Source organism: Lithobates pipiens, unplaced genomic scaffold (genome assembly GCF_037356315.1).
Source record: "Lithobates pipiens isolate NorthernLeopardFrog02 unplaced genomic scaffold, aLitPip1_a1.2 Scaffold_19, whole genome shotgun sequence".
NCBI lineage: Eukaryota > Metazoa > Chordata > Amphibia > Anura > Ranidae > Lithobates > Lithobates pipiens.
The window spans coordinates 286,767,900-286,795,890 of record NW_027507764.1 but is presented as its reverse complement, the minus strand read 5'-3'; the positions used below and the strand labels follow the sequence as shown (position 1 = coordinate 286,795,890).

General features: G+C 40.9%; 1 protein-coding gene across 1 annotated transcript in view; it reads left to right on the top strand.

Moving 5' to 3' along the window:
* Window positions 1-27,991, top strand: part of TMEFF1 (transmembrane protein with EGF like and two follistatin like domains 1) — a 382,225-nt gene that overhangs the window by 126,741 nt on the left and 227,493 nt on the right. The window contains exons 2-3 of the mRNA XM_077491996.1: window positions 19,082-19,194; window positions 24,774-24,903. Coding sequence (XP_077348122.1) covers window positions 19,082-19,194; window positions 24,774-24,903 — 243 coding nt within the window. The remainder of the gene's footprint in view (window positions 1-19,081; window positions 19,195-24,773; window positions 24,904-27,991) is intronic.

The following is a 27,991-nucleotide window of genomic DNA, read 5'->3' as shown; positions in this document are numbered from 1 at the left end:
TTGTGGCAAAACCAACACCTTGTTCCGCCATTTCTGCAGAGCATATAGGGCAGGCCCCTACTTTCAAACATCCAAACATCCAATTTACAAACATCTCCTACTTGCAAACGGAAGGAGACAACAGCAAGTGAGATGAAAAAAGATGGACGACAAAACAAATTATGCAGGGGTGATAACCCTTCCCTATGTTTTCCAAAAAGCTTAAAAATAGTTTTTTTGACTGGAGCTACACTTTAAAAATGTACCAGTTGAAAATTACAAACAGATTCAACTTAACACAACAAACCTACAGTCCCTGTCTTGTTTGCACCGCCTGTATACTGCTGTTCTGAGTATATAGGGCCTGGGGGCCACACGCATTTCCTTTTTTTAATATGGGTACGGGGTTCCCCTTAATATGCGTACAAGACCTAAAGGGGCTGGTAATGGGCAGGGAGGGCTACCCATGCCATTTTTCTCAATGATTTTCAACCATATTGCAGGAACCAGATATAACATTAAAACCGCAAGCAGTTTTAAATGGTATTATTTCCGTTTAATGTCATTTTGTGCAGGGACTGTTCTAAACACGGGAAACACGTGGCACTTCACAGGCATACTACAGACACCCCCCAGGCACCATATTTAAAGGAATATTTCTTTTTTTTTCACTTTAATCGTCATTAAAATCAGTGCTCCCGCCAAAACGGACATTTTTAAAAACATTTTAGGCATTGACCCATGTCCCCTGGGGCAGGAGCCAGGTCCCCAAACCCTTTTTAGGACAGTATCTTGCATATTAGCCGTTAAAATTAGCACTTTTCATTTCGAACGTTCGAGTCCCATAGACTTCAATGGGGTTCTAAAGTTCGTTCGAATTTGGGGTCCGTTCGAAAGTTCTGGTGCGAACCGAACCGGGGGGGTGTTCGGCTCATCCCTACTTAAAATGTTCAAAACCATCCAAACAGATCTTCCATATAGGCAAAGAGGGAAATAAGGAATTGATCTTGACGCATTTAATGAGCTAAGTTAGCCACTTCCTCATGTAACATCAAGCCATAATTTAAAACAGCATATGGATGGCATCTTTCCCAAGGATGCCCAAAGTGGATCAGAATACCAAGGACAGCAAGGACAGCTACAATGTTATCAGAAATTTTAGGGTATTGGTAGCAAATCAAACTGTCTTAAATGTATTCTAGCTGACCACACTCCACTGTTTGATCACATTTTCTATGTGATCAGCAACTATAGTCAATAGTTCACATAGGATGCCAGTAGTTTAACCTGGATGTGCACCATCCTTGTGGGTCACAATTGTTACATCGCTGTAGATGTTCTCCTATACTTCTTGATAAAGCAAATTGAGTTCTGAGAAATGTATTGAATGCTATCCCCAAAATACTGTTATTTACCAGCGGCTTCTGAAAGAACAATCTGTTCAGAATTATAAGGTTGGAAAAGAAAAAAACTGTGCTATTGAATAAATTGAATAGGTGCCAAGTTGCAACCTAAAGTGATATACAACACCAACAGAACACATAAAAAGAAAAATCTGCGCTAATAATGAATTGATAAAAATAACCTGTCAATAAACACATTAAATGCATTTGTCACAAACACAGTGAAAAGTACAAACAAAATTATCCACCTATGATCTAACACTGATAAAGTGATGACAAAATATATATAATAATGGACAGTGAAAAATGGAATGGAGTAAATCCCAAGCACACCACATAAATTATATTGTAAAATAAACCATATGGTGAAAATAGTTGGGACAAAAATCTGGACAAATAAATATGAAAACAGTCTATATCATCAATGTTGAAGACGGAACATTGCAACACCCAGTGACGAGTCTTCAAGGGACACAAACTCTGAATCCACCACCACACAGAGATAAGGCTTACCAGCTATACAAGCTACATTAGCTTGCCACCCAAACCCGGGTATTGGGCTCTCTCGCTGCTGTAAGGGGCTTGTAGGTAGGGCGTTCACCGAATCCCAGCCCAGATAAGATAGCGGTCCGCGTGTGTCAGTGTTAACCAACACTCTCCACTTCAGAGACTTGCTGCTGGAAAACAATCTCAATAGATGTATGCGGCCCAGAAAGAAAAACAAAAAAACCTCGCCATTGGTAAAACCAGATGATTTATTTGATAAAAAAAAGTGGTCAGCAAACATAAGACTCAATCTCATAGCATAGAAAAGCCAGCTGGCAAATTTAAAACCGGAAAAACATGCCCGTGGAAAGAGATGACAAAGGTGCGGTGCCGTCAGTACATTGCTCACCCATTGGGACGTGATAAAGGCAGTGACTCAATATTTTTTTATTGTTGCATTTGTTGCTAATCAGAGCTTTTTTTCCCCTAAGCATTTTATTCTGTTTGTTGCTATTTTTCTCCCCTTATTCTTTCAGTAGTGTATTATTTTTTCAAGGCACTTAAAAACAAACTTTAAATGCACTACTTTTACATAGGCCCACATTACCCAGTGCTGTATCCTTGATGTATAACATTATAAGAACCATTCTAGATGATTTTATCCGTTCTGGGTCATGGCACACATGCTGTTTAAGAGCAACTGTATGCAATTAACTGGGGCCTTGACTTTGCTTTGCTTCAAAGAGTATTTCCAGCTTTAATGATGAAACGTTTGCTTTAAAAAGGTCATGAAAATCTTGCAGTAACGGCAAAACAATGGTTCACAGTACTTGAGTAAGTAAACATTCATGTAAGAAGAAAAAAATGTTTGGAGAGAGCTTTCAGAATGCCTCTATGTAGCCCAGCTGCTATCAAAAGTAGTTAGTTTCAACAGATGTCAAGATAAATAGAGATCTTAATGAATAAATCTTCATTGTGACAACTTCATAATGTAAGAGTATTTCCTACTTCAGAAAGTGTACATTCACAATGTATTTGGTTGAGTTGAAGAAATAATAATATATGTTTTATGGTGCATTACATGTATATACAGTAATTTTTGTTTTTTAAGCAAAGAGTTAAACCTGAGGTATACTCTTAGGGGCCTGTTTATTAAGACTGACAGAATATTTGCTTTTCATTTAGATAAATCATGAAGAAAACCACAGAAGGCCCTAGCAGTTTGATGATTGATGCCTCCTCAGTATTCTCCATAAGACTTTTGCTTGTACGGCCTTTCTTTGTAATTTTACTATAAGATCATATTAAGCTTGTATATTGTACTAGAACTTCAAACAAGTAGTTTGATCCAGGCTGGATCCTTTTAATTATTAACAATAAAATATTTCTCTGATCCTCATGGATACAATATATTGATTTATACCACAGCTGTTTATGTCAGAAGTAGGATTCAAAACCATAATGTAGTTCTAGGCAGATGGACTTCAGTTTTCCGAAAGCTACATTTATGTGCTTATACTGAAGGTTTGGTTAACATTTTTCACATTTAGACCGTCCATTCTGGTTTTTAAGTACATAAACCACATTACGCTTTTGTACACATTTAAGCAAATACTTTCACACTTATAACACAACTTTGGCAGTACCATATATTGACAAAAATACTGTTGGAATTATGTATCAATTACAGGCATACTGCTGGCCCTATAGAGCCTTTTGCAGTAAATATTCCTGTTTCTGTGTTCTACTCATACCCAGGAGAATTAATTAATGATACCAAATGAAAATTACTTTCAGAGGGCAGCATGGTAGGGGTGGCAAGAACAAAGGTCTTCTAACAAACAAACAAGCATATGTGTTACTCTGAAACATTATGGGGGCTAATATAGATTTGCTGTGCATAGGTCTCAAGCATTTGCATAGCCGTCACAAATAACCTGTAATTTGTGTAATATGTTTACTTCCTATGATTGTAGCTGCATCTAATGGGCACTTTCTGAAATACCCCAATAGGAAAACACTACATTATGTCCACTAAATGGATCTGATGATCATAGGAAGCAAACATGTTACACAAATTATCGGGATTATTCATGATGATTGTGTGAATGTTTGAGACATTCACACATCAAACTTTAATAAATATATCCCTGTGCATTTGCTGTAGTTAATAAACTGGAGGTTTTGACCCTGCAACTTTAGTTATGCCATGGAGAAATTGTTTATTTTTTTTTAGAACTGATGTTCTTTCTTAGGGCATAGGCAACATAAAACAATTGAGCATGACTGCTCACAATCATGGAAGGTGTGAAATGTTTAAAGCTAAACTCCAGCCTTTCTTTCAGGCTTGCACAGTTGCACAGGCTCCTCTCTTGTACTAAAATACTTACTCTGATTTCACCGAAGCCCACCTTATTTGATGTCTGGAACATCATCTAGCCCTTTCTCACCTGTGTGACCATTCCTAGCCCACTTCTTTCAATCATTGGATTTCAGTCATGAATGTTTAGCATCACATTTGGGCGTTATCACAAATTCCTGTGTTCAGCAGGCTATGTACATCCTACCAGCTATGGCCTTCTTGCAATGTATAGCAAAACCTAGAGACCCGATGATGATGTAACTGGGATCCACATTAGGCATGTAATAAAAACAGGTTTTATTTAATAATTAAACTAACATGTTGACGAGGGGTTAAGGAGGTACCAGGGATGACAAATACTGTATAAGCTGATTTAACTTTAAAAGTTTGTATTTGCTGATGACTGGAGTGCATTGCTTGATGTACTAATAACCCATTGCTTGGCCACCAGCACAATAGTCACAGGATACCTACAACATGTAAAATAGTATTGAAGTGGTTGTAGACATATACCCAGTGAAGTGTGAATAGTGCACACTATTTCATATCAGAGGTTTACAGGCACTTTAAGGTTGCTACTAACCTGAAGAGCACAGAGTGCCTAGTTCACTCTTAAGCTGGCCTTACACCTGTAGAATTTTGTTAGAAAATTGCCCATTTAGAACCTTAATTCACATATGTAGGAGTTAAAGGTGGTGATTCGACCATTAACAAAACTAACAAAAAAGAAAAGAAAAGAAAAACAAAGAACAAGAATGAAAAATTTAATTGAATTTAATAGATTAATTTGCTCCCAGACGAGAAAAATCGTAACTAGTCTTAGGCACATGCACTTGTGAAGGTAATCTGGCAGTAGAACATTTGTCCTATGTAAATCAAGACATTGGCATAGTAACAACTGGTAAAGTCCATTAAGGCACCATCGAATGGTCAGATGAGTGATTTTTATATTTTTTTGTGCTGTGTTCAAAAAAGTGTATTCTGAATCCAAAAGTATATTACATATAAACACATAAAAGTGAATATAGTAAACAGTTATGAAGCCATGTTTGATGTACAGTGATAGTGACATAAGGATAATTCATCCTGTGTAATTTATCTTCTAAGTTGAAACAATTACAATCACATGAAGCAAATCAACTGTCACAGCTGTTACAACTTCTACTAAGTTTCTTAGAAATATGTATTTTAGATAATTAAAATCTCACAAATACTGTGAAAAATGTATATAGACACTTGCAGATGTGTTAATTCTTAAAGAGTTGGGATCACACCACTAGACACGTGTTCTGCCTGGTCCATTTCCCTAGTGCAGATCTGTGAGCTACTACAATTAATCTATACCAAACAAATAATATATATATTTATTATTTTATATCTGTGTCTGCATGTATGCATTTCATATATACTTCAAAGTGATTCTGTAACTTAAAATAAAGCTGCTAGCAGTTGCAAAGGGGTTGATTTACTAAAACTGGAGAGTGCACAATTTGGTGCAGCTGTGCATCATAGCCAATCAGCTTCAGCTTGATTGATTACACTAGAACTATTGGCAAAACTTTTTATTTTATTTTGGATAGAGCAAAGGAGGGTTATAACCCCTGTCAGATTTTTTTTCGCCATCTGTGTCTCTTTGCAGAGATTTCCCTTCACTTCCTGTCCCTAGTCAAACAGGAAGTCAGGGGAAATCTCTGCAAATTAAAGGAATTGCTTGGGAACCCCAGATAGAATCCCCATTAGAACATTTCCCCTTTACTTTTCTGGGGACAGCCCAAAATGTGGGATTTTCTTTTACTTTCACTTTCAGTGATAATGGTAAACATGATAAATAGAGAGGGTAAATCTCCCTAATGGGGCACAGACAGCAAAAAAAAAAAAGTCAGGTGTTTTAATCCCTCTGCACTCTATCCAAAACTGAAAAAAAAAGTTTTATCTTTAGTTATAATTTAAAGTGGATGTAAACCCAATTTTTTTTTAATGACATAATGTAGAGTATAAGATTTTCTATAATTTGAGCCCAGTCTTGCCTCCAAAGAGTTAATCCAGCTCTGAGCAATCCTCCTTTATTGTTCAGTGAGATAAATCTTGACAAACAGAGAAAAACTTTGTCAAATCCTCTCTCTTGCTGGGAGTGACAAGTGATTTACATATCTCGTGCACTAGCCTAAGAGACATGCATTATTTTTTTAATTCCCTCCCACTCCTTTCTTCTGTTGCTCTGCAAGGATTGGCTGTTCCACACCTCAGCATGATTTGGCATGCTGAAGTCATGTGGGGACTTTTCTGGGTTTTGACTGGATGTTAGTGATCATAGCAGAAGTTCAGTGTAAGAAATACACAGGAGAAAATGCATGTTGATAATGGAAGTGTAGAGGTGGGCGGGGAGTCTACTGACATCATGACTCCATCCACTGAGCCCTGGAAAACAGACCCACCCACAAAATCTGCAGTTTTTCTCATAGCAGACAGAGGGAAGACATTTGACAGATAAGTATACATGCAAGAGGCATCTATATGCTAGATAACAAATATTGAAGTCGTTTAGAAAGGATGAGAGTGGGTTTACATCCACTTTAACCACTTCAGTTCCGGACCAATAAATACCTTAAGGACCAGAGGTCTTTTTGCAATTTCGCACTGCGCTGCTTTAACTGGTAATTGCGCGGTCATGCAATATTGCACCCAAACGAAATTTGCGTCCTTTTCTTCCCACAAATAGAGCTTTCTTTTGATGGTATTTGATTGCCTCTGCGATTTTTTTTTTTTGCGATATAAATGGAAAAAGAGCGAAAATTTTGAAAAAAAATGATATTTTCTTCCTTTTGTTATAAGAAAAATCGAATAAACTAAATTTTAGTCATACATTGAGGGCAAAATTTATTCAGCCACATGTCTTTAGTAAAAAAAATGTCAATAAGCATATATTTTTTGGTTTGCGCAAAAGTTATAGCGTCTACAAACTAGAGTACATTTTCTGGAATTTACACAGCTTTTAATTTATGACTGCCGATCTCATTTCTTGAGGTGCTAAAATGGCAGGGCAGTACAAATCCCCCCCAAATGACCCCATTTTGGAAAGTAGACACCCCAAGGAAATTGCTGATGGGTATGTTGAGCCCATTGAATATTTATTTTTTTTGTCCTAAGGGATTGAATAATGACAAAAAAAAAAAAAAAAATTTTTTTTTACAAAAAGTTGTCACTAAATGATATATTGCTCACACATGCCATGGTTATATGTGGAATTGCACCCCAAAATATATTCCGCTACTTCTCCCGAGTATGGGGATACCACATGTGTGGGACTTTTTGGGAGTCTAGTCGCGCACGGCACCCCGAAAACCAATCACCACCTTCAAGATTTCTAAGGGTGCAAATTTTTGATTTAACTCCTCACTACCTATCACAGTTTCGAAGGCCATAAAATGCCAAAATAGCACAAAACCCCCCAAAATGACCCCATTTTGGAAAGTAGACACCCCAAGCTATTTACTGAGAGGCATGTTGAGTCCATGGAATATTTTATATTTTGCCACAAGTTGCGGGAATATTACAAACTTTTTTTTTTTTGCACCAAGTTGTCACTAAATGATATATTGCTCACACATGCTATGGGCATATGTGAAATGACACCCCAAAATACATTCTGCTGCTTCTCCTGAGTACGGGGATACCACATGTGTGGGACTTTTTGGGAGTCTAGTCGCGCACGGCACCCCGAAAACCAATCACCACCTTCAGGATTTCTAAGGGTGCAAATTTTTGATTTAACTCCTCACTACCTATCACAGTTTCGAAGTCCATAAAATGCCAAAATAGCACAAAACCCCCCCCAAATGACCCCATTTTGGAAAGTAGACACCCCAAGCTATTTACTGAGAGGCATGTTGAGTCCATGGAATATTTTATATTTTGCCAAAAGTTGCGGGAATATTACAAACTTTTTTTTTTTTGCACAAAGTTGTCACTAAATGATATATTGCTCACACATGCTATGGGCAGAAGTCAAATTACACCCCAAAATAAATTCTGCTGCTTCTCCCGAGTACGGGGATACCACATGTGGGGGACTTTTTGGGAGCCTAGCCACGTACGGGACCCCGAAAACCAAGCACTGCCTTCCGGATTTGAATATAAAATGCTACCAAAAAACCTGTTAGCGATGGCAGGGATCAGGCCTGACTCTGCGATCGCTGCAGTTATGTGTTTAGTGTTTTGTAAGTGACAGTGATCGATCGATACTGCACTTGGGTGGGCTGGGCAGAGGGGCAAAACGCAGGTGCCAGCAGGTATTTGGGCTGATCCCGCTAACAATGCGTTTTTTTGGAACCCTAAACTGCTGGGGACGCTAGTATAGATCTGATCAGATCAGATATTGATCTGTTCAGATTCTATACCACTACGGGAGGTGTATGCTTTGCGTGTGGGTGTTAGCGGTACTGGCACTAACCTAGCGCTGCCTGGGGCGACGCAGACCCTGACCCTAAAACCTAATTGATATCACCCGCCGGGTGATCAGGGGGTTAAACCTTTATTGGGTAATAAATGGTGGGTGCCCTGATGCTATAAAAAACAAACTAACCAGAGTCACCCGTAACACTTATACGGTGATCAGTGGTGAAAGGGTTAACTAGGAGCAATCAGGGGGTTCAAATTTTTATTAGGTAGTATATGGGGGTCCCTGGCGCTATATAAAAACCTGACGGGGAACCTAAATAACTAACTGGCTAACCAGCGTCACCAGTGACACTTATACTGTGATCGCTGGTGAAAGGGGGTGAAAGGGTTAACTAGCAGCAATCAGGGGGTTAAAACCATTATTGGGTAGTATATCGGGGTACCTAGCGCTATAAAAACCTGGCGGTGAACCTAAAAAAATAACTAGCTACCTAGCGACACTAGCGACACTGATGCAGCGTTCAGAAAAATTATCGCTTAGTGACACTGGCAAAAGGGGGTGAAAGGGTTAACTAGCGGAAATCAGGGGGTTAAAACCATTATTGGGTAGTATATCGGGGTACCTAGCGCTATAAAAACCTGGCGGTGAACCTAAAAAAATAACTAGCTACCTAGCGACTGTAGCGACACTAATGCAGCGATCAGAAAAACGATCGCTTAGTGACACTGGCAAAAGGGGGTGAAAGGGTTAACTAGCGGCAATCAGGGGGTTAAACCCATTATTGGGTAGTATATCGGGGTACCTAGCGATATAAAAACCTGGCGGTGAACCTAAAAAAATAACTAGCTACCTAGCGACACATGCAGCGATCAGAAAAATGATCGCTTAGTGACACTGGCAAAAGGGGGTGAAAGGATTAACTCTAGGGGCAATCAGGGGGTTAAATCTTTATTGGGGGGTGATAGGGGGCTACCCTGGACCTAACACTAACTGTCCTGACAGTTTTTACTGTCACAACTGACACTGAATGCATTGATCAGTAAAGAAATGATCAATGCAATCAGTGACACTGTGACTGGGGGGGGAGGGGGGGCGGGGGGGGATCGGGGGGCGATCGGGGGGGGGATCGGGGGGGGGTTTGTGTGCCTGTGTGTACCTACATGTCAGTGTAGTGTTGGTGCACACTTACTTTTACTCTTCTCCTCGTAGTCCGGTCAAAAAGACCGCCCCGAGGAGAATGACATCACTTCCTCCTTCCTGTGTAAACAATACACAGGGGAGGAAGCTTCTCATTGGCCAGGAGCGATCCAGAGGGGGTGGCCGAAAACCAACGGCCATCCCCTCATCACGGAGCGCTCCTGGACCGAATCGGACCGCCGTAACCAGCGGGAGGGGGTCCGATCGGACCCCCCACCCGCTGGAAGGCAATCACGTAGATGTACGTGATTGTGCCTGCCTGTGCCATTGTGCTGACGTACATTGGCAATACGGCGGTCCTCAAGTGGTTAAGCATTGACAATACAGCCTTGAAGCTGATTGGTTTCTATGCAGAGCTGCACCAGATTTTGCACTCTCAAGTTTTAGTAAATCAAACCCATTGAGTCTTTCTGTTTATATTCAGTGTTTAACCCATGTGAACATCAGCTGTGCCCCAAAAATCTAGAAAATATGCAGTCATGAACATCAAAATATGAGAAACTTTGTACTAGAGATGTATAGTAACTATATCGTATTTTAGAAAATAAATTACATTTGCTATTAAAACGTGGCAGTTTTATCTGAAATAATTATTAGTGCAGGTGTTGCTCATCAAAGATAATTAACACTAATGCTTTAGTGCATGAAATTGAGTTCCATACATGTCTGACTGCAAAATTAAATTGAAAAAATCATGTACAATGAAGTACAGGAACATCACATTGTCTTACTTCATATTAGGACTCCTCACATCTATATGCAAACGGTAACATACAAATCTACCACCGTTGGTACAACAAAGCACAGGTAAAACTTGCAATGAGTTTCCATGTCAAAGTGGCTCTAAAGTATGCAAGATAAAAGTTTGTATGATTTATTTATTTATATATTTTCAGAAGACTTCAACAATGTCACCTCACATATTTCTCTTGCGAAAAATTGTGTTTAATTTACACTATAATTACTACTTTCCCTATTGTTATTTATAGGTACGTAGTTAAATTTGAAGCAAAATCCAGTCAGTGAAAGGGACAGTTGAACAAGAATATCTGATTAGACATGCTTCTTTTGGACAGAGTTGTAGGAGAAAGTAGTTTATCACTAGAAAAAGATTGTATTAAACCTACATTACAATTAATTTAACCTTTCAATTCTGAATTGTCACTTCTTCTCTGCGTGTCATCTGACATATGACAAAATCGGTTTAAAAAGTCAGTTCATCTAAAACGTATATATCTGTTTTTGATAGATGGCAACAGTTTCTTAAACCTCCTTGGGATTTTAATAGTGGAATAGTTGCACTTGAGCTTCTAGGTCTGTACACCCTTTACTAAAAAATGAAGATTTTCTATGGAAAATATAGCAGAACTAAAAATATGAAAAATAAAAGGGCAGATATTATGTATAATATATTAAACAATATATTAAGCAAAAATATTACATTATATTAGAAAAATAAAAGGGCAGGAATTACTTACGTTAAAATATTTAACATGTTTGACATTATATTAGAAAAATAAAAGTATTATGTATAATACAGAACACTATTTATGTAAATAAATATATTTATATACTCTCATATTTGCGTGCCTGTGTGTGTCTCAGTATTGTATAGTCTTATTTAATGAATAGTGGAGATGAGGAGTTATGCAGACAAAGGCTAAAAAGAGATAGCTAAGGAATGTTGTCTACATGCATGGTATCCTAAGCATCTCTATGTCTGACAGAGAGAGAGCAGCTGCCACAGGATTATTGCTGGCTGTCTTTATTGCATGATGTCCTGCTAAGTTAAAATAATCACAGCTTTTTGCTTGTTGTAGAACTTGAATAGTTTGCTGACAGCAGCCACTCACTTAAGAAGCAACCAGCAAGACATTTCAGTGTTCCTATTTATCCTATATATTTACCAGCTCAAGTAACTCTGGCCTAATTTAGTGGTATAAGTAAATAGATAAAGTCGCGCTATGGACTACCCCCTCTTACTGTGACTAAAGTAAATCAAATAAATAAAAAACTGTGAGTGAGGATATTAATACGGGGTTAAAGCTGCCTGTGCCTAGATCCTCCACCCCTTGGGTTGGGGGGGGGGGGAGGTAAGAGATAAAGATTTAAGATAATGGGCTATGGCTCTAAAACCCAATACATGTGCAGCTCTGTGCATAAAAATATATATAAATTTAATTTATATAATGGTGCTATCAAAATTCTTATGGTATATCAAGTGTGTGCATATATGTGCTAGTATAACGGTGACCCATACATATGCTTATGCTGATAAAAACCAAATACATAAAATTCATAAAAAACATCCAAAAGAATCAAAAAATTTGCAAATTAATGTCTCAGCAAACATGCAAATATCGTGCAAAATGTTTAGTCCCAAAGAATGTCTTTATGCATAAGAACTTTTCAAAATCGCATTCAGAAATCGCTGGAAAGTCGCATGCTGTAATATTTCAGGTGGCAGTAGTAGAATAAAGTGACTAGTGCAAAAAAGGTGCCAATCATCAATGTAGAGAGAAAACACTCTTCCCCGGTGCGCCACTCAGTATTGTGGTAATGTGATTGCTCTCACCAGATCAAATACCCCTATGGGGTTGGCCAGGTTTTCACAGTATAAGCCACTGTGCTGCTAGCTGAATGCTGCTGCTGGTGCGCTGGGGGAATGTTCGCTCTTCACTTCATATGTACTCCGTTTGTTATGTGCATGGAGGAAAGAGAAACATATCCATGGTGCAAATACGTTTTAAAACCGCTTTTTATTTCGTTGTAAAAAAGAGAGTTACTCACATTTTCTCGTAAAACAATTTGCATATATGAACGGACAGAAAACAAACTCCGCCGGCCGCTGCTGGCTATAGGAAAGGTGCACTTACGTGGCCACGCCCTGCACGTTTTGTCAGAGTGACGTCTTCTGGAGTGGCCATATTGGTGCACCTTCATGTTTAAATAGGGTGCAGTGCTCCACTGCGCTTGCGCGGATCAGACCGCGCCATTTTGGATATGGGAATTCCCTATACTACGGTCTAGTTACTCCTCCTCTGATGTGTATGCTACGTATTGGAGGTGTGTCGTTATTTTATTTTATGTAATGACATATCCCCTGCATTTAGTAATTGTGTATGCATACGTGGAGCACTGTAGCCTACTTATCATGGCTGGATGGGCTTGCTACTGACCAGACAATTACTACACGTGTAATATCCCTAAACTGGTACTATCCCGAAATGTTTATATAGATATACACAAAAATTTTTATAAAATTGAAGATAAAAATAAAAATGAAAATAATAATACAAATAAAGACATCCCAATGTATAGAGCCCTAAACCAATAGGATTAAAATGGAATCTTTACAAAATAAAAATAGGATTAACATTACAAATTAAAATTAAATGTGGTTTTTAAGGCTCAGAAAGTGCACAGCTGAGCCGGTAAGAAAGTGCAGAGCATGCGGGGCGATATCTGAGGCAAATTTCCTATAGAGGGGCAGCCCAGCTCTGCACTTTCTTACCGGCTCAGCTGTGCACTTTCTGAGCCTTAAAAACCACATGTGTGAGAAACCCATTAGTGGATACTTTTATCTGTTCCATTACCAATTATATCATTATAGGTGAGGCGGCTGGTGATTAGGTCAGGTGTAGACCTTGTTTTACACCTATGCTGTCATCTTACGGCAAGCGGTTTTTCTGACAAATAGTGGTTGCATATTTCCCCTGACGAAGCAATCTGCGAAACAGGTTGGGAATAAGTGCTGTCAGCCTGTCAACCTTTATCTCTGGGATTCCACCCGCAAAGTAACATTGTGCACATTGTTTTTAAAAATCTCACACATCGCATGTGCTGTTGTCATGTTTTTTAATGTACATTAATAAAATTTTCTATGAATTTTTAGTACATCGTAATTAGATCTGTTGTCATACTTAGCACCGTATAAAAATCCCCCGTTTTCCCTCTTCCCCTTCTCCCCTGCCCTTTTTGTGTTATAAATATTTAATCCTATTGGTTTAGGGCTCTATACATTGGGATGTCTTTATTTGTATTATTATTTTCATTTTTATTTTTATCTTCAATTTTATTCAATTTTTTGTGTATATCTATATAAACATTTTGGGATAGTACCAGTTTAGGGATATCACACGTGTAGTAATTGTCTGGTCAGTAGCAAGCCCATCCAGCCATGATAAGTAGGCTACAGTGCTCCACGTATGCATACACAATTACTAAATGCAGGGGATATGTCATTACATAAAATAAAATAGCGACACACCTCCAATACGTAGCATACACATCAGAGGAGGAGTAACTAGACCGTAGTATAGGGAATTCCCATATACAAAATGGCGCGGTCTGATCCGCGCAAGCGTAGTGGAGCACTGCACCCTATTTAAACATGAAGGTGCACCAATATGGCCACTCCAGAAGACGTCACTCTGACGAAACGCGTAGGGCGTGGCCACGTAGTGCACCTTTCCTATAGCCAGCAGTGGCCGGCGGAGTTTGTTTTCTGTCCGTTCGTATGTGCAAATTGTTTTACGAGAAAATGTGAGTAACTCTCTTTTTTACAACGAAATAAAAAGCGGTTTTAAAATGTATTTGCACCATGGATATGTTTCTCTTTCCTCCATGCACATAACAAATGGAGTACATATGAAGTGAAGAGCGAACATTCCCCCAGCGCACCAGCAGCAGCATTCAGCTAGCAGCACAGTGGCTTATACTGTGAAAACCTGGCCAACCCCATAGGGGTATTTGATCTGGTGAGAGCAATCACATTACCACAATACTGAGTGGCGCACCGGGGAAGAGTGTTTTCTCTCTACATTGATGATTGGCACCTTTTTTGCACTAGTCACTTTATTCTACTACTACCACCTGAAATATTATAGCATGCGACTTTCCAGCGATTTCTGAATGCGATTTTGAAAAGTTCTTATGCATAAAGATGTTCTTTGGGACTAAACATTTTGCACGATATTTGCATGTTTGCTGAGACTAATTAATTAGCAAATTTTTTGATTCTTTTGGATGTTTTTTATGAATTTTTATGTATTTGTTATTATCAGCATAAGCATATGTATGGGTCACCGTAATACTAGCACATATATGCACACACTTGATATACCATAAGAATTTTGATAGCACCGTTATATAAATTAAATTTATATATATTTTTATGCACAGAGCGGCACATGTATTGGGTTTTAGAGCCATAGCCCATTATCTTAAATCTTTAATTTAGTGGTATAGCCTGGTTGTTAGAGCAAAGTCACACTGGATTTAAACACTTTTTAATTAGGAATTGCAGCCAGTTCTGTATGCTAAGTTCAAAACTCTAGTACCAACTCAGTTTAGGTATTTATCTGACTCTCTGCTCCCACAGGTCTGAGGAGAGCCACCCACTCGAAAAGTACTCCGGATTAGGAGTGTTGTCTTCTGGTGTTCATAGTTATGATGCCTCATATCATAATCGCAGTCTTTTAAGCATTATTAGTGTTGGGGATTGAGTTTAGGTTAGTGTTAGAGATTGGGTTAAGGGTTTAGTTACCATTAAAGATCAAGTGACATAGGTTAAGGGCTGTGGTTGGAGTAGAGCTGGCCATACCCCAGTAGAATTTAAATTTTATATTTAATATTTGTAACATTTTCGAATGGTTTTTGGTGTTGACGTATGTCTCAATGACATTTGAAGAATGTAACATTTTTCTCAAACTGTGAATGGGGGTTTCATTCAGTAAAATTATACATATTGTTATGTATATGTTCTAGGCACAAAAGACATCTGTTTGATACATCTAGGATTCAATTCAAGTAGCAGGTCTGGACAAAATGTAAAGAGTTTTTAAATGAAGTTAGCTAACAGAATGATGGCAAGATCAAATGCTTTGACTAATCTTATATTGTAAAGCGCTGTGCAAACTGTTGGAACTTTATAAATCCTGCATAGATATGATAGTAATAATTTTTCGGAATTTCTGTACAATCATTAGTATAAATTTCTACTGGTGTATGGCCAGCTTTCATTTCTTTTCAACTAATATGAACAAGTTTTATGGGTTTAAATTAATGGCTAAATGTTAAGATCTGGTTAAGTATTAAAGATTTATTTTAGAGGTCAGGCTTAGTGTTAGGTATCTGGTGATTGTCCAGAATAAATGATAAGTCAAATTCAAACAAATCCAATGTGTTGAGGTGTAACATACATTTCCTTTATGCGCCACGGCATATTTTAACAAACATTCAGTGTTTTTTTTTTCAGCACACCACAACACACGGATGGTTCACATTTGTACATTGCAGTGTGCTAAAATGAAATTTTGGTCTGCTAGGTGTGCTAGGTGCATTAGCGTGCTTTTCCAAGTGACTGTCACAATAACACACTTCATGTAGCTTCATGGATTACAGTGCCTTGCCGTAAAATTTACAACGTGTTCTTGCAACGCACTGGTGTGAATTAGCCCTTAGGATCACGTTATTAATTAAAGACCAATTTAATTTTTGGAAAAACTTCAATTAAGCCTTGTATTCAGTGCCAGAATCTGCCAAGGTTCTTAGCGCACACAGAAAACACTACTCTCTAATTTAAACAAAAAAAAATACTGAATAATTCGTATTACAGGATATGTGGTAGTAGACCTATGAACCTTTTAGTTTACTTCATACTTACAGTATCTAACTATTGTTTTTAATAATGTTTAAATATTTGAACTTGGCACATTATTGCAAACCCCTCCATAGAAGTGGTAGTACTTCTAAGCATCCAGCACTTTTAAGAGACATTATTTTCCTATTATTTACTAGAAATTAGTTTACAAACTAGGAAACACAATGGGGTTGATTTACTAAGGCCCCCTTCACACTGAGGTGGGAGGTGCGTTGGTGCATTTACCATCAGATTTTAGGCGCTATTCGGCCACTAGCAGGGTGGTTCTATCTCCGCCAACGGCGAGAAAGGGTTAAAAACCAATGCAAAGCGCCTCTGCAGAGGCACTTTGCCGGCGGTATAGCCACGCTGCCCCATTGATTTCAATGGGCAGGAGCAGTGGAGGAGCAGTATACACACCACTCCTTCACCGCTCCAAAGATGCTGCTAGCAGGACTTTTTTACCGTCCTGCCAGCGCACTGCTCCAATGTGAAAGCCCTCAGGGCTTTCACATTGGAGACAAAACAGCGGCTGTTTCAGGGCGCTTTCCAGGCCCTATTTTTAGCACTGTAGCACCTGCAAAGCACCCCAGTGTGAAAGGGGTCTAAAGGCAAATTCACTTTGCACTACAAGTGCAATGCAAGTGCACTTGGAAGTGCAGTGACTTTAGATCTGAGGAGAAGATCAGAAATCAGGGGAAGCTCTGCTGATTTTATCATCCAATCATGTACAAGCAAAAATGCTGTTTATTATTTTCCTTGCATGTCCCCCTCAGATCTACAGCGACTGCAATTCCAAGTGAACTTGTAGTGTAAAGTGAATTTGCCTTTAGTGAATAACCAATAACCCCCTAAATATTCAGAACATATATACCTGAAAACAGAGTAAATTTATTTTGTTTTGGATAGTGTTTATAATAAATTCAACAAATTGGACCTGATTTGTGATGATATTCTAGCTAAACAAGTTCTAAACTCTTTAAAATAAATACAATACACTAATATGTATAATATATATATATATATATATATATATATAGTCATACCCCACTTTTAAGTACACAATGGGGTTTATTTACTAAAGCTGGAAAGTGCAAAATCTGGCTCACGTCTGCATAGAAACCAATGATCTTCCAGGTTTTATTACCAAAGCTTAATTGAACAATCTGGGGTTAGAATCTCATTGGTTTCTATGCAGCAGTGAGCCTGATTTTGCAGGTGCTCCCTGTGACTGTAGGTGCAGCCTTGTGCTGCCATCTGCTGGCATGTCAAAACTAGTCTTGAAATTTTTGATACCACCTTGTATGAATAAAAAGGGTTTGGGGTTATATAGGTGAGTCCTTTAAAATTAAATTAAACTTTAAATGCATTTTAGGTCATAAACCTAGCTGTGCCATCTGACAGGAGTTTCTGGATCACACGATTGGCTGAACAAACTAGGCCCATTCACACAGCCAAATCAAGTATCATGCAGGGAACTGCAGGCAGGAGTTCCAGAGTGTGTGGACAGCTACGGCCAAGAAACCCGTACAAAGCAAAGACAAGCTGACAGCAACCACAGCTGTCTGCTGGTGTTTTTTCGATCACACAGAAGACGATTACCTGTGGCTGGGTACAGTGGATCTTCCCAGGATGCAAGCTACTGGGGGCAACCATCCTGTCCCTTACCATGGGTAATTACTTCATATGTGACAAAGCTAACAATTTAGATCATGTTGCTTTATCAAGCAAACTATCATTGAATGTTAGTGGATGACGCTCAGTGTGTAGTGCATGTTCACAGTATCTTTGTGTGACACCGTGGCTTAGTGCTGACCCATGGTTCATGCTACAGTTCAGGTCCACTGATGATGCCTTTGCAAAGTCAGCAATGCAATGATCATATTGCACACACCACGTTTTTTGTTTTTTTTTCTTTTTTTAGCACAGCATACATTCAGCAGTAAACAGTGCATCTGCCTATTCAGTTCAGTGGTTTTGTGCAGACTTTCCAGCTGTTTTATTGCGGTGGATCATTTGTTTTGAGGAGAAAAGCTGTCAGGTAACAAGAAACTCAAGGCATTTACATGCTGGGCTTAGTTAACATTTCTTAGCCTTGAATTTCTTTTGAGTGTCACATTTCACAGTTTTTAGTCTGCTGTGATGTATGTATATGTGGAACCACTAAGAAATGTCAGTATATTGCCTAGTAGGAATTTACTGCTGTGAAAACAATAACTCCTTAACATCGCACACTCTACCAGAGATTAAACTACATGTATAAGAAACACAAGATGAAGATGTCTCGTAGGTTCTAGCAATTCCCAACAACACTTTCCTGGAGCTGTTTGGATCTATCGAATTTGTCCATCCACCGTTTTAGCAAAAAATAAATAAAAAATGAAATATGAATACTATCACATTAATTACGTTACCATTTTGTAGTAAGTGTATGACTTTATTAGGTTATTTGCTGTTTAGCTTTTATCCCTCCATATAGTGAACCCCAAAGTCCCCGCCAAGTTCTGTACTGGACCAAAGATTGCTTGCAGCAGATCTGTAAAGATGTATTGAGATTTCTAGAGATGGAGATTCTAACATATTTACTTATAGCATGACTTTTTCTTTTGTAGAGCTTAATATGAGGGAGTCTGAAGTACGACGAGTGTGTGATGAATCAACGTGTAAATATGAAGGTGTGTGCAAAGAAGATAGCGGTATACTGAAGTGTGCCTGCCAGTTTGAGGTAAGGTAATGACTTTATGATTCAATGGGCAGAGCTTGTACAGAAGGTTGTGCCCCAGTGACAGCCTGAGTTTACTGTTCAATTTGGTTTCTTTTATACGCATTTTCCCTCTGTTTTTACCTGGTGATCTGGGCATCCGGGCATTGTGGGTGTCAGGTGTAAAGCGCATCTTCACCGTCGTTTTATTCGGCCGATAGCGGGGCGGTTTTAACCCCCGTTACTGGCCGAAAAAGGGTTAAAACCGCCACCAAAGCACAGCTTTGCAAAGAATTTGTAAGCTGCAATATAATAAATGTTTGCTTTTGCGTTTAATCTTACTTTAAAGTAGTAGTAACCTCTCTCATTCTTTAACACATTGAACACAATAAAATAATATTCCCCACTTTCTTGAGCCCCCTATGGCACAAAATTGTTGCTTCTCATTAATCTTAGATGCAATGTTAGCTGACTCGTAGTGACTTCACACTGGGCATCAGATTACATATGCCTATTCACCTATATATAGCTCTATGGAGACCTAGTTGTATTTCTATGTTATATCCTTTTTTCTTTTGTTGATTGTTTGTTTCCCTGCAAAACCCTGATAATAAATAAATAATAAATACTAACCCTCATAATAAATAATGTAGTAGGACGCAAGAACCGAATAAGCCAATGCCTCCTCTGTAGTGCTGGCTCCTGTCCCATGCAGAGTGATACCAACTGCACTCCACCTCTTATTATTGCTAGCGGTCTCCAGAGTGGTGCCACCAGCTGGAAAGAAGAGATCTTCAGGTCAGTGTGAAGCAATATCCCAGGCATAATAGTATAGGGCTGCTTTCACACTGATGCACTGTGGTTCACCCGCACCACAGGTGTAGTGCACTACAGCTTTCCTGTGGGTTTGCAACACTTAGCTATAGACTTCTATTATATCCTTTGGATATAATAGAAGTCTATGGCAAAGCGCAGCTAGCCCGGGTAAGTTGCCAGTGCATTGTGCTGCAGGTAAACTGCATAAAATCAGTGTGAAGGCAACCTTATAGGGGGCTCAGAACAGTAAGAGGTAATTTACATTTGTAGTTTGCGGGTGGTAAAACCCCATAGGTAAGACGTGTTTTTACCTGCACCCCCTTTAGTTTCAGTAGCCAGGGGTGTACACTTGTTGCAGATGCAGCAAAAATGATACGCCCTGTCATGGTTAGTGGGTGTAGCACCTGCCAAGCATGACCCATTGAAGTGAATGAGGCCACTCTGCAAGTGCCCTGCAACCTTGTGCAGTACAGCAAACAAAGGGTTATAGCAGGCAAAGCTGTGTTGCTTTCTCACCACCTGCTTTAACCCCTTGGACCCTGCAGAAATATGCAATTGTGGGGCACTTGCAGAATGACCCTATTTACTTTAATGCCTCATGATTGGCATGCGTTAGCACCCACCAAAAGCAACAGAGGACTTAATTCCTGCTGTGGCATATGTACACCTTTAGCTGCGGCCTCAGTAGCTAAAGGAGGTAGGGATTGTGGGCGGTAAAACCGTGACTCAAATGCATCGTTTTACCACCCACCCCCCCAACTTTATATGTGAACAAGCCATTAGGGTGCTGCTGCGGAATGCAAATAAGGGCTCATTCACAAGTGCAACAGGCATTGCTGCCCTTCTGAAAAGCGATTCGAGTGTGTATGATAGGTGGTAAGGAGGCAATATGTTGCCTCTTTATCACCTGATTTAAAGTGATTGTAAAGGTTTGTTTTTTATTTTTTTAAATAACAAACATCTTATACTTACCTGCTCTGTGCAAGGGGTTTGCACAGAGTAGCCCCAATCCTCCTTTTCTGGGGTCCCCGGCGGCACTCCTGGCTCCTCCTCTTCATCGAGTGCCCCCACAGAGAGCCCCATTCCATGGGGGCACCCATGCGGGCGTGCTCCCGAGTTTTGCTGCTGTGTCCATTAACACAGACAGCAGGACTCTGCCCCGTCCCCTGGCTCTCGTGTCACTGGATTTGATTGAGAGCAGCGGGAGCCGACGGCTCCCACTGCTCTCAATCTATCCAATGAGAACCCAAGACAGCGGCTGTAGCTGCTGGGCTCATGCTCATCGCTGGAACTATCTTGAGACTTTACAACTCCTTTAAAACCATGATTACCACGCAATGTACATGATTGTGACATGGTAGTGCAGCAATTGGAGGTTTAAATCAGATGTGAGGTGGTGACACTGTGCCCGATGATCATTTACTTCTCCCATGTTACTCAGGTAGATCTCTACCTCTTTAAGGTTGCCTACCCCTGCCCTAAAGTATACCTAAACCCTACGGCGGTACTAAAGTTACTCTTGTAGAGGGTCGTCTTTACCTGCACAGGAATGCACAGTGTTCCATGTAGGCGGACCCATTGCTGTCAATCTGAACACAGCAGTTGCAAGGATGAAGACACTGCTCTCAATCTCCATACAGCAGCAGGTGTGCGACCGCAAATGCAGACAGTGTGTTTTTGGGACCATGCACCCACACTCATGTGGGTCTGTGTCTGTGCAGCCGCTGCATCCCAGTTGACATCAAAAGCATGCACAGAACACCTGTGCATCCCCATGCGGGTAAACACAGCCATGTGGGTGTACATTTTGGTATGTCCTGTGTGAACAAGGCTTTACTTAGAAGAAAACTTCACTTATTTGGTCAATATATTGGTTACATATACCATTGAAAGTGTTTTCTTATATTTGTTTGACCAGTTTAACCAAATTACGCTTTGTTGAAATGTTTAGTGAAAATGAATACTTTTGGCAGTTAAATAGTATGTTTATACAAATAAAAAAGCCATATGTGTAGTATAAGAGCCGGTTCACACAGGGGCGACACGACTTCCAGGATGACTTTGTGAGGCAACTTGGAGACGACTTGAACACGACTTAGACACGACCTGGGGCGACTGACAACATGACTTTAAGTCGCCCCAGGCCAGGTGACTTTTGCCATGGCCAATCAGAGAATGAGCTCTGAAGGGGGAACTCCATGCCAAATTTATGAAAATAAATTGGCGTGGGTTCCCCCTCCGAGAGCATACCAGGCCCTTAGGTCTGGTATGGATTCTAAGGAGAACCCCCTATGCCGAAAGAACGGCGTGGGGGTCCCCCCCAGATCCATACCAGACCCTTATCTGAGCACGCTACCCGGCCGGCCAGGAAAGGGGGTGGGGACGAGTGAGCGCCCCCCTCCTGAGCCATACCAGGCCGTGTGCCCTCAACATGGGGGGGTGCCACCCCAAAGCACCTTGTCCCCATGTTGATGAGGACAAGGGCCTCTTCCTGACAACCCTGGCCGTTGGTTGTCGGGGTCTGCGGGCAGGGGGCTTATCGGAATCTGGGAGCCCCCTTTAATAAGGGAGCCCCTGGATACCGGCCCCCCACCCTATGTGAATGAGTATGGGGTACAACACACAAGGGCTAAAATAGTTTATTGCACAGCTCCGGGGGTCTTCTGTCCGTCTTCGGGGGTCTTTTCGCCAGACTCCTCCGCTATCTTCTGCTAGCTCTTTTGCTAGCGGAGGAGCCCGGCGTTCTTCTTCGCCGCCACCCTCTTCTTCCGACTTCGGGGGTCTTGTCCCCCTCTTCGGTTCTTCCGCGCCTTCTTCTAGCTCTTTTACAGGCGGTGGCCCGGTCTTCTGTCGCCGCTGTCGCTGTCTTCTGTTCTTCTCTTCTTCAGATGTTGCCTCGCCGCTGCCTTCGCTTATAATGGCAGGGACGCGGCGCGCGGCGACTTACATAGGGACATTACCGGATAATGTCCCCGCCCATTATGATGTCACAGTCCCAGAGGATGCTGGGACTGTGACATCATAATGGGCAGGGACATCATCTGGTGATGTCCCTATATAAGTCGCCACGCGCCGCGTCTCTGCCATTGTAAGAGGAGGCAGCGACGAGGCAACATCTGAAGAGAAGAACAGAAGACGGCGACAGCGGCGACAAAAGACCGGACCACCGCCTGTAAAAGAGCTAGAAGAAGGCGCGGTGGCCCAGCAAGAAGAACCGAAGAGGGGGACAAGACCCCCGAAGTCGGAAGAAGAGGGCGGCGGCGAAGAAGAAAGCCGGGCTCCTCTGCTAGCAAAAGAGCTAGCAGAAGATAGCGGAGGAGTCCGGCGAGAAGACCCCCGAAGACGGACAGAAGACCCCCGGAGCTGTGCAATAAACTATTTTAGCCCTTGTGTGTTGTGTTTTTTTTTACTTTTTTTTACAGGTGAATGGGTAGGGGTACCCCATACTCATTCACATAGGGTGGGGGGCCGGTATCCGGGGGCCCCCTTATTAAAGGAGGCTCCCGGATTCCGATAAGCCCACCGCCTGCAGACCCCGACAACCAACGGCCAGGGTTGTCGGGAGGCCCTTGTCCTCATCAACATGGGGACAAGGTGCTTTGGGGTGGGGAGGCCGCGCGACCACCCTTCCCCAAGGCACCCCCCCATGTTGAGGGCACGCGGCCTGGTACAGCTCAGGAAGGGGGGGGTGCTCGCTCGTCCCCACCCCCTTTCCTGGCCGGCCAGGTAGCGTGCTCGGATAAGGGTCTGGTATGGATCTGGCGGGGAACCCCACGCCGTTTTTTCGGCGTAGGGGGTTCCCCTTAGAATCCATACCAGACCTAAGGGCCTGGTATGCTCTCGGAGGGGGAACCCACGCCAATTTTTTTTCATAAATTTGGCGTGGACTTCCCCCTTCAGAGCTGATAATTCCGTGAGAGTCGCCTCCGTTTAGACGGAGATCCGACTTGTAGGCGACCTCCATTGAAATCAACGGGTACCAGTCGCCTACAAGTCGGATTGAAGTAGTACAGAAACCTTTTCTGAAGTCGGAGCGACTTTAGTAGTGTGCATTAAGATGGCTCTCATTCACTTACATTGATTTTTACATGTTGTCCGACCTGAGGCGACTAGGGGCGACCTGAAGTCGGATCTGAGTTGCCCCTGTGTGAACCGGCTCTAATTATTTATTGAATCTGTGCTCAGACTATGTACACAAAAGTATTTACATAACATTTTCAAAACCATATGTAAAATCACTTAAAAACAAGCCAACATTTACCTCTTTAGCCATAGGCATGATGGACTAATTCATCTTCAAATTTCACAACAGATGAATTGAAATCACTGCTTTTTTCTATGGAAAATAGAATTTTGGCAGGCAAACAGTTCTCTTTACACTAAAACTCGACTTTAGGGCTCTTTCACACAAGGTGCATTGGGCTGTGTTGCTTAAAGCGGGAGTAAACCCGCTGAGATTTTTTTTTTTTCCAGACCTGTAAGGCAAAAGGCATAATGAGCTAGTATGCACCTCATGTAAAAAAATGCACTGCAGCCTGCACTGCAACACACATCATCAGTGATTGTCAATGCATTTGCACCATGATGTGAATAAACCCTTACATTTTTGTTTTTGTGATGTTTGCGGTACATACAGCTAGAGAGGTCAGGCAGGTATTAAATCACTCCAACTTCTTGCAAGGAATATGTAAATCATTTAATGTCTAAGTCTGGGCACAGGCACACTTTAATTTGTGTTTAAGTTTCATTTGCACTTTAACAGATGTCTGTTTAATGTTATTTTGCAGTGTGGCACAAATTATGTACCAGTTTGTGGATCAAACGGAGACACTTACCAAAACGAATGCTTCCTAAGGAGATCTGCCTGCAAACAGCAGAAACATTTAACTGTAGTAGCAAGAGGACCTTGCATTTCTGGTAAGAGTCATAGAGCAATAAACCTGCCTTTATGGCATTAGTTGCTAAAGAAACACTGATTCTTATTTAAGATTGTGCTGTTGATAGGTCACGTCGCTGCATATGTGTGATTTACACTGTACTTTTGGAATGTAAAAATGGCTACGATAAGCAGTTCTGGCTTCATCCTTGGTCGATACAGAAAAGTAATGGGTGTATATGGATAATAAATTAGGAGAATAAACTGTCTATACTGAGTGAATGCTAGAAGAATTAGCTAAAATACACATCAAAGTGTACCTGTAGTGAAATAAAACATTATTAAATCTCAACTGAATGTTAATGCAAGTTCCCAGCTATTTCAGTGTAGTGGATTGCCCATTTATTCACTATGCTCAGATGTAGGTGCAGGCTGCTTTAACTCCATTTGTGACAACTACTTGGGTTATTCAACATTTCCAGGGAAAATAGGTTTCTCTGCTTCCCTATGTTAGCAGATAAATCTAAAAGAGCCACACCTGATATGGCTGGGCTAGTGATCTGCATCCAGATTCAGCCCTCCACTGTCAGAACTGGTGTGCAGGCAGAAGCCTAATAGTACACAGCTTCTTCAGAGGGCCGAGCTGCTGTGGGGAGCCTATCCTCAACAGCTACCAGAGTTCTTCAGTTTCAGTGTGATAGCCCTTTGTCCTTGGGCCGTGCATCCCACCAGCCAGGGGGGGACTGTACATTTGGCCGCTCGGGCACTGCCCAAGGGCCCCGGGCCACTAAGGGGCCCCGTCAGGGTTGCCAGCCTCAGTAAAACCAGGGACAGTATGTAAAAATCTGTGTTTTTTTTACATCTGTCTCTGAATTGTCCCCTACCGACATCCTTTTGGTCTAAAAATTCTGAGATTATAGCTGCCCCACCTCTCCAGTACCTTCCCAGCGAAGAGAAACATGTTTGTGTATACTGTGTGTACATGTATGTGTATACTGTGTGATTGTATACTGTGTGGCCCCATAATCTCTGATTGCCTGAGGGCCCCATAATCTCCTATTGCCCGGGGGCCCCATGAGTTGTCAGTCCGCCCCTGCCACCTGCAGTTTGCTTTCTTACCAGAGCTGCCATGAGCTTCACTGAGTGGGATGCTACTTAAGCTGATTATGAAGATAATTGCAAGTAGAAGTTTGTGTTCTAAACTGTTATACTGAAATAGTGATTCTCGTCCTGACTTTCTGTTGCTATAGAGTCTTATAGAAATGATACTATCCCTGACTGAGTCTCAAAAACATGCTGCAAAGAATCCATGTTTGTGCGGCTTTCATGACCTGCATTTTATTATTCAGCAGTGTATACATGCACTTTGCCATCCTGAACCTCTTTTTCAATATTGCTTCTAACTTTGCACCTGTTTGGTGTCAGAAACAGGATGGGTATATTGGTGGGCTTTAACATTAAATGGGCAAGGGGTCTCTCACAAGCTATAGCTTGTGAGAGACCCCTTGTCATTTTGATCTTGACTGTTAAGTTTAAATTTATTGGTATACTATTATAATTGCAACAATTGCTAAGCTCTGAGGAAGAAGATTTTCTCTTCGAAACGCGTCAACTGGCAGCGGCATCCGTGATTTCCTCCGTGACCTTTGCAGTGTATAGCTCGTCTCGGACGGATTGCTGCTATTTGCCGATTATTTATATTGCAATAATTCTACAGTTGTTTGTGAGTAGTTTTCTTTTTAATTACTTTTAATAAAAATATATCCAAAGGATAATGCACAAGGCTGGTGCATTCCTCTTTTAATTTATATATACATATATATATATATATATTATATAAAGTGCCAGATTTAGACCTTGGTGGGTCCAGGACACTTCAAATTCAGAGGGCACCTCGGCATAGAACTGAAATGAGTGATAAACCGCATTTGTTCTACAAATGTGTCCTGGGTAGAACAAATGCGGGATGTCAATTTCGTCCAGCACTCTGCTATGTTATTCTGGACGAATTATGATCCAGAGGCACACCTGTACCGAAATCGACCAATCTTACAATTTCAGTTAAAACTTGATAACAATAACCTATTTGAGATTGTGGAGTGTCAGATTCACCCCTTGGCCCAATCAGGGTCAAGTCAGGGAGTGATCCCCTCTCTCATGTGTCTCAGTCAGAAAAATCGATGTTGGTCATTAACTTCTCACACAATGGGGTTAGGATTGTTGCCTGTCACTTTCCAGAATTTTCTAACTTTTCCCTTGTCTCACAACACTTGTCTCAAAATTCCACAACATTAGTCATGTTAACCACTTCAGCCCCATAAGAATTTATCCCCTTCCTGACCAGATCACTTTTTGCAATTCGGCACTGCGTCGGTTTAACTGACAATTGTGCGGTAGTGTGACGTGGCTCCCAAACAAAATTGACGTCCCTTTTTTCCCACAAATAGAGCTTTCTTTTGGTGGTATTTGATCACACCTGTGTTTTTTTTTTTTTGCGATATTTACAAAAAAAAAGGGACAATTTATTATTATTTTTTACATTTTGTTATAATTAATATCCCCCAAAAATATATAAAAATATTTTTTTTCCTCAGTTTAGGCTGATATGTATTCTTCTACATATTTTTGGTAAAAAAAAATCGCAATAAGCGTTTAATTGATTGGTTTGCGTAAAAGTTATAGCGTTTACAAAATAGGGGATAGTTTTATGGCATTTGTATTCATTTTATTATTATTATTTTTTTACTAGTAATGGCAGCGATCAGTGATTTTTATCATGACTGCAACATTATGGCGAGCACATCGGACATTTTTTACACATTTTTGGGACCATTTATACAGCAATCAGTGCTATACAAATGCACTGATTTCTGTGTAAATGACACTGGCAGTGAAGGGGTTAACTACTAGGGGGCAGTGTATGGGTTAAGTGTGCCCTGGGGAGTGTTTCTAACTGTGGGGGGCATGGCTATGTGTGACACGTCACTGATCTCTGCTCTCGATCACAGGGAACAGAGATCAGTGACAGTCACTAGGCAGAACAGGGCGATGCTTGTTTACATTAGCATCTCCCCGTTCTTCCTCCCCGTGAGGCGATTGCGGGTATCCCTGCCTGCCGACTCTTAAAGG